This window comes from Anser brachyrhynchus (genome assembly GCF_964034855.1).
Source record: "Anser brachyrhynchus genome assembly, chromosome: 2".
Classification (NCBI taxonomy): domain Eukaryota; kingdom Metazoa; phylum Chordata; class Aves; order Anseriformes; family Anatidae; genus Anser; species Anser brachyrhynchus.
In genome coordinates, this window is record NC_137695.1 from 32,637,715 (window position 1) to 32,652,128 (window position 14,414).

Genomic DNA, 14,414 nt, shown 5'->3' on the forward strand with positions numbered 1-14,414 from the left:
TCCATAAAGTTGCTGATTGCATTTAGAGTCACCTCAGCAGTGCTAAATCATTTCAACAGTTTACTCTTACCTCTAGTGTCATTAAAGTTCTCCAAGTTTAGGAAATGTGTTTGAAAAAACAAGGAACAAAAAAACTCATGTTCCTGTATGAAAATGCCACCTTATAACATGCATAGCTTCAAAAAATAAAACCCAGGTTTTTTCCAGGCATGAACCCTTTCTGCTTCCCCTGTGGGACTCTAAAGGAGCTATTTAAAACCATACGATCATACAGTTAGGGACTGGGCTGACTCAGCAAAGCGTTTAACTACATGTTTAAATTCTATTGCAATCCATAGAATTTAAGCATGTGCTTAAATATTATGTTGAAAAGGCATGGATTTATGCAAGTCTTTTAAAGCTAAGCATGTACCAAAGTGATTTTCTGAGGAAGGCCCATAAGATCCCAAGTTGGAAGAACTGTAAATGCCCTACCTTTGGGGTGACTGATGTCATAAGTAAAATATTTATATATATATATTTTTATATGTAATCTCAAATATAAAACATGATGCAGTAGTCATTATGGTCTGTGAATTAGCTAACAGCATAATTTTTCTGTTATTTTAAAATACATATGCCAAAATTAAGAATGCTTGCAGATAAGCATCTGAATGTACATTTTCTACTCTTGAAAATAGTTTGCCTTTTTTTTTTTTTTTTTTAGTCACTGAAATATTTGAAATCATTCAGAGCTGTGAATGCTGTCTTAAAAAATGCAGACACATATACAAGGACTTAAAAACGCATATGGGTACCTAATACCAGGATCCCACACTCCAGAATTTTCTGTGTTATGACCTGTTTTTAACTTATTCCTGCAGTGTTTCCCTGTAATACGAGACTCGATTATTCTGAGGCATTGAATCACTAAACAGGGTCATGTTCTTGTTGGCTCAAGGGCATAAGCAATTCCATTTTTTTTTATTTACTTCTGTCTATAAAAAGCTTCTTCTGTGTTAGGGAAGATTGCTGTTTCTGCTGGTGATTCCCCCTGCACCCTTGTTAGACATCTTCTGCCCTGCACTATGCAAGTGTCTTGTATTTCCCAGAAAACATTTTGATATTTTTTTTTTCTCAAGATATAAAAGAATATTTGCTTTTTCAGCCTTCTCAGTTCAGATTATCCACTTCCTAACATTGTTAGAGGCTGAAATGGCTCCAGCATAAATGGGGTTGCAGGGGTCTAAGCAGGTCTCCTGGAGCTCTGTGGGAGCAGCCACCAGGACCTGGAACCCCTGGGGCACCATGGATGAAGCAGAGAGACCCAGCCCTTCTGGGGACCAACTGGAATCATCAGTTACTGAGTAGTCCGAATCCCAGATAACTTCCTAGCACTGACCCTGAGAGTGCTACGAGTATTACTTTAAGTGTTCGTGATACCAAGTTGCCAGCTGTCAATATGACCTGATACGTGTGCTGCTCATCCTCTGGCTTGCACTGTAGCATCCTACCTGTGTCAGTGCCCCTTTGCAGAGCCGGGTTTATGCTGTCTGCAGAGCTTTCCTGCTTCCACAGAAGTACTCCTCTCCTCTTTGCCTTTTGTATGGCAGTGCTCTTCCTCTTTACAGTGTGGTAAAGGAAAGGAAAGTTCGCTTGTGTATGTAGTAAGCTGGGTGAAGAGGAAAGATGAGGAGAGGGGGGTGTTGAGCAGTGCTAGGTACCAACTCAAGGATCCCACAGGGAAAATCCCATTGTCAGCTGCTGCAGTCTCCATCTGTCCAAGAAACAGATCCCAGCCCTCAGCAGATCTAGATCGTTTGGCACATGGAGAAAGAAAAGGTTTGGGATGAAGGGAGAAGATGAGCTGCGCACCTCCCAGATGCCATACATCTCCAAATGTCATATAGTGATGTCACAGTACCTTACTATTGAGAATCTTTGATAGCAGAATTGTGACAAGTTAAAAATATATATACATTGCCCTTGACTGCAATCTGTTGTGTTAGTTGAGCAGCAGACAGCCAATTCTTGGCCAAAAGACAGAACTGAGCTTCAAGTGTTATGCAGTATCCCTGCATCTTCTAGCACAGGTGCTTGGGGTAGTTCAGGATTTGGTGGATCTCTATAAGTCTCTGAGACAACCTTTGCAATGGCTTCCTGATCCCAGTGAGTAGTCTTGTTCCTGTTGCCACTGTCAGCTCCCCAGGGCCAGGACAGGGAAGGGGACTCAAAATTTTGGCACGTGTGTGGCCAGGGTGCGGGAGTTGTATGGGTAGGTAGTGACAGGCGTTGGTCACCTGGGTAGCAAACAGCATATCACAGAGCAGGATGCCAGGGAGGTAAAGTATCACTGGTAACAGTGAACTGAAACCTTCCATACCTGCATGAGGGTGTATTAACCAGCAAATAAGCTATGCAACTTTTGAAATGTCTTTATGAAAAATGAACTTCAATAGAGCATGCATGAAGCCTGCCAGGACACAGAGCAGCATGGTGCTTTGCTCTGATCTGCAGTCAGACGCTGCCGTTCTGAAACCACATCGCCTCGTCAAACCGAGAGAGACGCAGTACAAATTGCCTAACGCCGCTGAAGATAAACGCGAGCCACGTTTCAGTACGCTGCACAGTAGGCAGGCATGTCGAATATGCTGTGCCACAACTGGTGCCGGGCTATAAGCGCTGTACCAGGCGTGCTAAATATGGAAGGGCTGCTTATAGCCGCGAGCAGCGGCCCAGCTGCCCCATCACCACGGGCCTGCGCCTCCGGCCTGCCCAAGCCGCCGGCCGCCCGCGGGCCGCGGAGCCCGGGGAGCGGGCAGCAAAAATAGCACCGCGGGCTTGCTGTGCGTGGGCGCGGCTGAAACCACGCTGCGAGCGAGAGCTCCCGGCGTTGTTTTGGAAGCGATACAGAGGCCTTTTTTCTCTTTTTTTTTTTTTTTTGCTTGCTTGCTTCTCACCCAGCGCTGCTGGGCGAGGGGAGGGCGGGGGGCGAGGAGCGCTGCTGCCTGGGCGCTCGCCCACCCGCCCTGGCTTTTAGTCACAGGAATAGGCTTGGCAGCGGGAAAGGGTTAATTACGCTTGAGGACGAGGGAGGATTGCAGTTTGAAAGACAGAGACTGGACAGCTGTGTTTGCTGTGGTATTTTTAAACGCATTAATGCAGGCTCCAATCACCCGGCCGCGCTTGACCTATTTTTGGCTCAGGCCAGCCATTGTTCTATTTCTGCCGCCGCTGGGCCACGCTGTTGTTGATTTGAATGCAAATGAGTTGTCACTGCCCCGGCCAACTCCGCCAGCCGGGCCGAGGGGCGGCCGAGGGGCCGCGGCGCTCGTGGCGGTGGGGTGGCTGGAGCTGAACCCGGTGCGGCCGGCGGCCCTGGAAACGTGCTCGTCGGGTGTGCTTTGCGAGAGGCTGCCTTCCCCCCCGCGCACACACACACACACACACACACGTACACACGCACACGAGAAAGCCTGAAGCACCGAGATATTTCTTCTGCATTTCTTCTTCCACCTGCTGTTGGCTTCCAGAGCACAAGTGCTCAAACTCAGGGGTGCACAGTCCGGCGTGTGCTTCCTGCCCTCTCGCAGCTGTGTAAAGGGGATTTTGGCTTTTCTGTCTTAGTAGATACTTGTACAAATGCTTACACATTGCTAATTACCGAAGTGTGCTGTCTGACGAGCCTGGCTGGAGGAGGTAGGACGGCAGAGGGTCGTGCCTGACGCCCCTGTACAAGTGCAGTGATGACTCTCTCGTGTAGCTGAAGTGCAGACTGGTTGGAATATGCTGCAGACAATTTACGAGAGTGAATCGTGTTTTTCCTCAGATGGGGTTTCTGGACGCGAACAGCTCTTGGCTCAGCAAAGAATGCACAGTATGATCAGCTCAGGTAAGAGACAGCTCAGTACCTCAGCCTCCCCTGCCCGCACCGTGGCTTACCGAGAAAAGACAGCCCGTCACAACAAGAAAACACCCCTCCTGTAAAGAGCTGACTTTCTTTTTGTGGGCTTTATGTAAGTTGTTGTTAAATAATTATCTCTACCACGGTATGTTAGATACCAGCTGCTGCTTTTGTGGGAGTTTGTCTCCTTCAGTGTGCTGCTTTCCAGCAAGAACAAAATGCTAACAACTGAAATATAGTTGGGATTTCCTTTTTTGTTCCATTTGTTTTGTTGTGTGACTGCAAAATGGGGCTTGTGGTATGGGCTTATTCACAGAGAGAGGTTTCATCAGACAGACCGTATCAGGAGGCTGCAGTTAGAGCCCGTCACAGGCAATTCTCTTCATATGTGATTTTGTAAACAGAATTTCGTCTTTTTGTGAGTTTCATTTTCTCAAGTTTACACACAAAGAGGTTTTTATATCGATCCTCTTCTGCTTTCATTACAGGGTTACTTTAAAAAGAATGCTAAAGCAAGTCAGTCTCTTCCATATGCATGGCTTATTTTGTTACTTTAAAAATATTTTGGAACCTGACAATGGTAGTCAGAGGTAATGACTCACTGAAATGTAAATTGGATGTATTTTTAATGAAGGTTTTTCAAAGCTGCTCTGATGGAAAATTGGACATTTCTTCATGTATTTGAAGCTCTCCCTTGATTTTCTAGTTTTTGTTAGCTGTGTTTGAGATCTGCAAGTGGTGTCTTGTAAATGAATTAATCCAGAAGAATTGTAGCCGTTCAGATGAAACATCATTTTAGACAGTCTAAAAAAGTCAAAATTTCAGGTTACTTTTGCAACTTTTCTCTTTAACTCTGTGAGTTACAGTTCTGTTTTCATTGGGCTGAGGTACAATATTAGTTGCTTTATGTCTTTTCAGTCATAGGTTTCCCACTTTGTTATTCATAAAGTTGTCTTTATAGAGAACCTGTAAGTAAACTGTAGTGTGAATTGTTTACAGGTACTTTAGTCTTAGTGTATCCACACTTTCTCTCTCTCTCTCTCTCTCTCTCTCTTTTTTTTTTTTTTTTTAACAGAACTTGTCAGTGCTTCCCACTTTTAAGCACAAATACGAGTGTATACCACAGATCTCTTCAGGTATTCCCTGTTTTGGTACACCTGTTGAGTCCATGTTTGTTTGTTTTTGAAAACAGTTTCTTTTCCTGCTTTACAGAAGAACTTAAACTTGTGTTTCTTTCTTACATACAACTGAAGAGCAGACTTATGGTTTCAGATATTAAAATAAATTGTGAGAGATTGTGTCAAATGGCAATATCTTTCTTGTTAGGAAAGATTTAGATGTGTCTTAACCTTATGATTCGTGTTTTTCAATTCAGAAAGTCATAAAACCTCATAATAATGACAGGCTGAAGGAGCAAATGAGACATTGAAGAGGCATTAAGTGCATGTTAAAATAATGAGAGTACCTAAGGGGAATGGAGACTTCCAACTGGTAATGTTTAAGATTGGTGTTTTTTCTCTTCTTTTATAAAGCAGCTGGGTTGGTTTGTTTCTTTTTGGATCTTTCAGAGAATTTGCTATTATTTCTTTAACTTCCTAGAATAGATTTGGAACATCGATTGCAGTTTCTTTGTCAAGGACAGAAATCAGGTGAAAGAATTGTTTACAAATATGATCAAGAAAACTCTAGCAAAGACAATGAATAAAAGCAGAATGTTCTCTGAAAGTGTTGTAGTTCTGCAAACTTCAGTGTTGATGTATTCTTCAAGAATTATTGCTTTTCCTGAACAGCTCAGCAGGTGTCCAGTGCTCTTGTATTGATCACAGAGATTAGACTGACAACTTCCCCCTCCCTTCTGTTTTTTAAATACTATATATACTATGTCAAGTTAAAGTTACCTGTGTGTACAAATGAAAACCTGTTTTTTTTTTTTTTTTTTTGAAGCTCACTATGGTACCTTGTAACCAACTACTAATGTTTCTCGAGTAATAGAAATTTTCTCATTTGAAACACAAGAAAAGAAGGTAATTTACTGTAAGTTTTTCTGCTTTTCTACACTGGAGACAAGAATATCATGTAACATTTGATTCTCATCTGATATTATCTTAGGTCCATATAACGTATACATTTTCCTCTGTAGCACCAAATAGAATAGAGCTTTTTTTTTTTTTTTTTTAATGTAGTCAAGAACGTTTTCAAGGTAAAAGATGTTTAAATACATACTCTGTAAAACACAAAATATTCTACAGTGTTTCTGTTGGCTTTTGAGATATACAGCTAGACCACAAGTAGTTGATATTATGTACATAGTCTGCAGTTTAATTCATGTCACATGAAACCACAAAGTCTGGTGCTGCTGTCAGTTACCTTCAGTTCCTTTGAGTTCAGGGTCTTGCAGGATGAGGCCTGTTAACATTTTATGTATTGTGTCTATGCTGCATATAGGAGAGAAAGGATTATGCAGGCTATAACAACGTGCTCTAGTGATTGGAGTAGCTAAAATCAGTCACCTTAATTTTGTCAACTTACTTTAAAGTTATCTTCACTTACATGCATTGCACGTATTAAAAAGTTGCACATATTTAAGAAAAGAGCAGATCCCTGAACAGTTAAAGCATGCACCCTTAATGTTCTTGAAGTCCTGGAACAAGCACAACTTAAGCTCTCAATGGATCTTTAGCTTTGCTAGTTTCCAGATGCAACGGGCTTGTATTATTCAACTCTAATTTTAAGTGGACTGGAGTCATCCCCAAAGAAGACAGATTCAATGGGCAGTGGATACATATTTGCAAAGCAAACTGTCTAAGGAATTTCTGACAATAGCAGGTGTAGGAAATACTTCTGTCATGTGAAAGCAGTTCTTCTGGTATTCCCTCAATTACTGCTTTGCCTGTCTGTCTCCATCCCTGCTTGTAAATCATACTATGAATGAGATGATCTGGATAGGTACCAATCAAAAGTCTAATTATGAATGGAGCAATCTAGATCGGCACTGACTCAAGAAGCTGTGTAATTTGCAGACACCTACACCTTACTGCAGAGAGCAGTTTCAGCTATCTTGAGAAGGCTGAACTAGATTCTCCCATATGGTACTGTTGCTCTAAAATGCACCAGTAAGTATGGTTCATTGTTATTTACAAAAATGATGCTGATACATTCTTATTTGCTACTGCAATTATTTTAGTTTCAAGATTAAAAAATAAAAAGATCTGGAGTCTTAAGTTTCTTATTTAGATGGTACCATTTAACTATGTTATTGCTTTTATTTTGCGCAAAAAGTCTCAGCCTCCATGTGTGTGAAATACTACAGTGGTCTCTAGCATTCAGCTGGCCTCTTATCCTACCACAACATGAATAACAAACTATACCCCTTGAAAAAAAGCCTTTGGTGCAACATAGTTCATGGCAAGAAGATTCATTCATGTGTGGCAAATAAATAACTAACGCAGGACTGCATTAATCAGGTAGACTTCAGTTTTATGAAGAAGCGGAATCAACCTACCCAGCCATGGCATCTGTAGTTGTGTGACTTTAAGAAGCAATGCCAAGATTATTAACCTCTGGTGGTTAAGTATACTGTGCTGTTTTTCCAAAGGGTAAGGTTGCTACATTTGCTTTGCTAGCCATATTTTGACATATACCCTTGCACTGGCCTTCCTAAATTCCACCTCAGCTTTTATTGGATAAGGCATGCTCTGCTTCCTGCCCAAAGCAGCAGTGTTAAAAAATCAAGAGTTCAAGGAGATCTGGAGCTTAAAGCCTTGGCTTGTCACCGAATTGACAGGTGACCTGAGCAAGTTACGTAATCCTGCTTACGTCAGCTTCCCCTTCTGTGAAGTAAGGAAAATAATACCTGTCAGGCTCAGGGATATATAGAGCAAAACTGTTCTAAAGGGAATATAGTGATTTGCAATGATTAATTTGATTGACTTAGTGTACCTACAGGCTTGCAAATTACCTGCGATTTCACAAATGTAGTAAGTGAACGTAGTTAGAGTATCTTATTCTCTGCACTGATCAGGAAATTCCAGCTGTGACTCTTGAATACAAGTGACAGAATTGGTGCTACATGCATCATGTTATATGTGGGCTGACAGGTCCTTTTTAGATGTCTTCCCACAGTAAAATGTACAAAATTTATCTCATATGTGGTATCTGTGGTGTGGCTGCAAGACCATGCATACACCTTTGTATGTGTGCATTTACATTGCTTTCAGGGAATATTCTTTGATATTTGTTGTCCCATTTGTTTTTTTCTGTCCAAACAAAACTTTCATCTGTTCAACTGTTCCTGTGGAGAGATTGCAAAAAGCAAATTCCTATAAAGGCTTGCTCTGACAGACATGAAAAACTTGGAATATTTGCATATTTGAATCAGGTAAGGAGAACTTTTACGGATTAAAAAAAATAAAAAATCTTATGCGTGTGTTATTTCAGGCAATAACTCTTCGGAGTGAGTGAGAATAGCAGAGGATATGCAGATCTTTTACTTTGTGATTCTCTTCAGGGTAATGAAAAAACAGCGTGTGAAACAGCTCGGTTCAGGGAAGTTCTAGGCAGCAGCAGTCAGGAGAGACTGTTTTCAGCGCCTCTCAAATATGCGAGGCAGAAAAGGAGCTAGTTCTTCATAGAAGCTTGAATATTTGAATTCATCATTGTAGAAGAGCATGGCTTAGCCTTAATTAATACAACGAGAAGAGCAATGCCAACCCGCAGTCCTTGTGTAGTGACAGTCGTACTGACGTGGGGTGTAGGCTTCACTCCATCAGGTGGTGGACAAGGTTTTAATCAATTCACTTGAAAAGTGTGGTAAAATGGAATGAAGCTGCTTTTTCTGCTTTACATTACTTGGAAAAATGTTGAATGCGGACCAATGTTGCCAACTTTATGTGTTTCCTAATGCTGTAGTGTTGCTTCCCCCCCACTCTTTCCCTTAAGTCCCAGCTTCTAGAATCAAGTGATGATTACCTGACAATCTTACTTTGCATTAGCAGATACATTTATAGGTTGTGGAAAAGGACTGAAACAAGAATTTCAAAGTACAAGAGTTACAAGAATAGCAAGCTACGAATTCTGGAAAGTAAATAAAATTGTTCTACAATTGTTTTTAAAACCTATTTGAGCTTCTTTCCTGATATCATTAAACTTTGCATGTGATACAAAGGTTCACTAGCACTGGCACTGGAACAGCAGCTCCCCTCTCTTGGTCTGTTGAGCTTAATCATTTACTTGTGAAAGAGTTTTTTACGTTAGCTGTTTATTTTTTTAGCTGTTCAGCTTTCTTACATGTAGTGGTTTACACTGTGCTCAGAGGGACATGGTTTCATCGAGTCTTTCCTTGTGTAAAACTGCATATAGAAGCCCTTTAGTTCATTAAGATTAGTTTGGGATATGAGGAACACTTGTAACTGCTCCTACTACCAGAGCTTTCATCAGACTTCTATTTCTATATCAACTGCCCAGCCCCTTTTTTCTGCACAGTCTTTGCAGAGAAAGCAAGAGCTGTGAGAAAGCAGAACACTGAGCTAGCTAGTCTGCAAACATTCACTCCTCCTGTGTGTATTTGCACATATGTGTATACGCAGGGTAATTTCAGGGTTTGGCGTAGAAGGTGGGCAAGGTTTCAGGTGCGATTGCATTTTAACCTTTCCCAAGTACTGTTTTGTTGTTATACGGTGGGTACAATCCAAAATATTCTAGGGAAACTAGCTGGCAGATATTATTGTTAAATGCATGAAAATCTAAAGTGCCCTGTTCAGTGGATCTCTTCAACAGCCTGACTCCTCTGGGTCAGTTATTCTTAGCCTAGTTATTTTCATCTTCTGGCATTACAGGTCTAAGATTAGCCTGTTAGGCGTTATCATGCCATCTGAGTTACCTCCTAATATAACTGTACACCGGAATGATTATTTATAGACAGAGCATTCTGTCATTTTTGCTTTATTTCTGGTAGTTTAAATAAAGAAGAGCAACATTCAAGAAAAACCACAGATTCCTTCCTGCTGCCAAAACAACACGATAACTGCCTGCTAAGGGGCAAGGATATTGTTTCAAACGTGTGCGTGCAGCAGATGCAACATCCTTTTTATCTCCTCCACTTCGGCTAAAAAAGAGGCACCTCGGGGTAGCACGCCCGTCTCTGCTGGAGGAGGGAGCGGGGTGCCAGCTCCACGCACCCAGCCGCCGAGGGGACGGGCTTGTGGTCGGCGATGAGAACAAGGATATCCAGGATCTATTTTTAGGGACTGGCACCGTCAAGCTCCATGTTCAGCGCGAACGTGTCACATAGGCGCACAGCTCCTCCAAAATGGACCCTTCTCGTTTTGTTACCTAAAAGCAATGCCTGCTGTTTAATTAGCCTCCTAAGCGCATTTCACAGAACTAACAGGAAGCTTCAGCAAATTGACACATTTTTAGCAAACCATTCTTCATGGCTGCTTCACAAACATATCTGCTTACTGGAAAACCTTAATCCTAAAGCAGGGCTGCCATTCAAAAGCGCGGTAGGGCACATTCTCCCCTCAGGACGTTCACTGGGATTTTTGTGTCTGTGTACGTTTAACTAGGAGCGAGCTTTTGGTGACAGTTTGATAAAAAGCAACAAAAATAATAAAGTGGCAGATCTTCAGCTGGGTGTTGGTGCAGCCTCCGAGTGCAGTTGTTGCTCAGGAAGCTGGCAGTTAAACAGCGAAATGTTAATGGATTACAATAAACTGATGAACTTCGTCTTTTCTTCTGCATCTTTCCGCTCTAAATGAGCGGTGTGTTTCTACCTCTGTGCATGTTCTGGGTGTAATCAGAGGGCAGTTAATCCGTCCTGTTTCAAAATCTCACTGGTGCCAGAAGGTTTGCAAAGGCAGTAAGAGCCTTTATGTGGTTGAATGGTGTGGTGCTAGTTTAGCTCTCCCATTACATAATAAGCAACTCTTTTATTTTTTTTTTTTTTCAGACTTGCAGTTCCATATGTTACTATAAAGGTACTTTGGCATTTAGTGTAATCAGCACAGCCAACACATCTGTTTTGTAAGTTTTGTGTCTCCTGGTTGTAAGCTCCTTTGTGCTTCTGGAGTGTACTAACATGACAAGAGCTCCAAGAATTCAAGCCCTTTGTTGATGAACGTGCTTGAAATGCAGGATGCTCTGTGCTAATGGTAACACGTTCCTTCTAGTAATGGCACTGAGTGTCATCAAAGAGAGATGAGAGAAAGGGTGGAGTGAATTCTTTTAAAATGCCAATTTTATAAATCACGTTTTTACAATCAGAGATTATTGTCCTCTTTCGTGATCCCTGTGGTTGAAGGTATGTGTGCCAGAGGGAGGAATAACAGCTATTCAATTTCTATGAAGTCTGGAATGGAATAAAGAGAAAGCTTAATGTTAATTTAATAATTTCCTCCCATTGTTCTGTTCTTAATCCAAATTTCCTTTTTCTGCCTTGGTGCCCAAGGCCACCACCCTGTTGGCGTTGCAGAGTAACAATGTGAGGGGAAGCAGGGAACACAGGCTGCTAGCGCTTCATCTTCTAGGGAGACTCTTTCTGGTGTTTGCTCCTCCTGTGCGACTGTGGTAAAATGTATTAGTAATGGCTTTTTATTTACCTGTTCACAACTCCCTTCCTCGTGGAGAACATAAATTCTTAGTTCTCTTCATCAACTTGCTTGATCTCTAAACCAACATCTTTACTGAAGAATGTGTATTTTTCCCAAGCCTTCTCTTTTTCTTTTTTTTCCCTTATGGATACAAAAGAGGTAACTCCTGGACTTTCAACTTTTTGATATTCTGATTTGAATCTGACATTGAAGTTATAAAATGCATAAAAGAATGCGCATCTGGCAATCTCACCAAGGAACATGAAATAAAATCCCTACTTTGGGGGGATTTATTGCTGAAATAAATAGTGGCAAAGTTAGTATTTTGAGGTACAAAACATTGTAAAATTATTTGTGTTTATATGAACATACCTGCTTTTACATGTAGATATATCTTGTTAAAGGACTGTATAGAAATTCCATAGATGCTTTAAAATTCTCATCCTAAAAATCCTTGCACAGCAGCTGCTGAAATCTGGTGGGAACCTAAATTCAGGAGAGCACTTCACCTTGGGAGTCCAGTAGATGCTCACCAGCCCGTGTTGTGCATATGCTCAACAACGTTCTGGGCTCAGAAGATAGATCTGCTTGTTCCCACGCACACGTCAGAAAGCTGGCATCCTTTTATTTGCTGTCACTGATTTTCCTGCAGGATCTGTTTCAGAAGAAGAGCAAAGTTTTGTTCTATTGTTTCTTTGAAGAATTGATACTATTATCAGTTATCATAGAAGGAGTTCCTCTTGATTGCCTGTGTTTCTTCAAGTTGCATGAGGGAAGGATTGGCAGAAAGGAAAGTGATTTGAAGGAAATTTTAAAGAATGTTATAAATAGAGCAGCAGTGCAGACATTAGCTATACAAGCACTTCCTATATTAAAATGCGGTTGTGAGGGAGGCTGGAGAAAGAATGGAGATGTAAGGGAGCTATGTAGGAGGAAGAAATGAGGAAATGAGGGGGGAATGAAGCACTGAAGCACTGGCACTATCAATGAAACCAGTAGAAAAAAAAATTAAAAACAGTTAAGAAAACAATGAACTTTAATAGAAATGAGAGACATTTCCATAAAACTGTTTTTCCAGTTGTTAACAACAACTTAAGAGCGCTTTACTCTTGTATATAAGCACACAGTAGGCTGGTATTCAGGGATTTTCCAAACCATCATAAAGACTATTCTTCTGGTTTTTTGGTCTGAGAATAAGTAAATTGTTCGGGAGAGGGAGAGGTGTGGGACACTGTTTATGCACATGCTACAAATTCTGCTCCACCTCACCATCCTAGCTCCCACCCCCCCGAATATAGCTCAGCTTTCCTAGAGAACGTGCAGAGCGATCTCACCAGAGCTTTGCAATAAATCACCATTGTAGGCAGATTTCTGAGTTTTGTGCTATTTTATTTTATTTTACCCTCTCATGCCAATACATGCAGAGTGATAATGGGGCAGCTGGAGAACTTACTAGGGAAAGAAGGGAAATTACAAATGACCACATCAAAGGGCTATAGGCAAAGAAGTAAGCAAGGAATACTAATGTAGCTGAATTAAGTAACATTAATGCTGTGAATGAATAAGGATGCTAATACTGACACAACTATTTTGTTCAGAAAATAAATGGTTAGAAATGGGAATATTATTTGAAAAAAAAATACCCTTAGGCTATACTTCCGAAAACTTGTGTAAGAGAGTGCCTCTCTCCTGTCACTGATATGCATATACAATTACATAAGATGTACATAGGCTTACCACCAGTCCTACTCCCTCCTCCATCACTGGGAACATTTTAGACATATGGCTACATTAAAATTTGACAAAAATTTTAGGAACTCTTGAGTTCCACAGGTCATCTCATGTGAGCTCAAATGAGTGCCTCAGGCAGTGCTTCGCCTCGCCCTGCACACCTAGCAGCCCACAGGGGGGGGACTCGCACCCCACAGACCTCGTAAGCTGTCTGCCATTCTCCAGCTGCAGGTGTCCAGAGGTCTGCAGCAGCACCGTGTAGTCCCAAAGACGTCAGGAGCTCCTTCTGAAGGTCCCATTTTTGTTATTCCCTCGAGGAATTACTGCTGGTGGTTTTGTTCTGGCAGTGGCTAGGAGCTAGGGGGTCTGCTTGGCTGTGGGGAAGGAGAGGGCCATCCTTGGGGCTGGAGGGGCCATCGGGGGAGGAAGGAAGGCAAGAACTGTTTCTCTGGACTTCAGCTGTACTTCCATGTGAAACTGCTGCCTGAGAAGTCTTAAGTGCCCGGCAAATAAGCCCCTCGCTCCTCTCAACATTTAAAGGACAGGGGCTAACATTTCACGCCCAATTAACACCTTGTTAAGCTCTGGTTAACTACATAGCACTTTGTCATTGAGTGGAATGTATGTTAATACTGTCCCTGTAAAGCAGTCTGTAATTACCTCTCCTCATCTATAGGGCACATTTCATATGTTAGCATGAAAGAAAAATGCCCTGCATTGCTAAGAATTAAGTAGAAAATGACATCTGTGCTGACTTGAGCAACCTGCACCAAGATGGAGTATTATGGAGGCCATCTGCACCCCCAAACTGCATCAGCTCGGCTGCGGTGCCATGTAAACAGCTTCCTCCAGGAAAGCCTACATGGCTCTTGCATGCAATTTCTGCTTCATTCTTTTTTTAATCCTCCCTCTGAGGAGAAAATGTTTTGCCAGACATTCTCCAACTGTAATCCTCCCTATCCTCCCTTATTTTTGTAACCCAAGAATGCTCCTGTATGCACTTATCCTTCCAAGACAACCTGGAAATCAGTAGAATTCAAGCTATGGGAGGAAAAATTGCTTTCTTTTGATGCTGTTCCCTGGTTGCTGCGTACTTGGCATTTGATACCAGGATCTCTGTAAACCAAAACCATACCATATCTCTAACTGATGGTGATGTTCTAGCGAACTTAGTACAAAAGAACCTTATAATTGTTGCAGTTCTTACTGTT

At 41.7% G+C, this 14,414-nt stretch overlaps 1 protein-coding gene across 12 annotated transcripts in view; it reads left to right on the forward strand.

Annotated features, from left to right (window-relative positions):
• HDAC9 (histone deacetylase 9) overlaps positions 1-14,414 on the forward strand; it is a 480,503-nt gene that overhangs the window by 190,766 nt on the left and 275,323 nt on the right. For 4 of the 12 annotated variants that reach the window (XM_080581236.1, XM_080581237.1, XM_080581238.1 and 1 more), the window contains exon 1: positions 3,536-3,871. The exons of 2 other annotated variants lie outside the window; for them this stretch is intronic. In XM_080581236.1, the coding sequence (XP_080437362.1) occupies positions 3,766-3,871 (106 nt within the window). In that variant the 5' untranslated portion in view covers positions 3,536-3,765. Of the gene's footprint in view, positions 1-3,161; positions 3,872-3,971; positions 3,996-14,414 lie in introns of those variants that run through there. 6 more of the 12 variants (XM_080581240.1, XM_080581231.1, XM_080581232.1 and 3 more) reach the window with 5 other exon arrangements.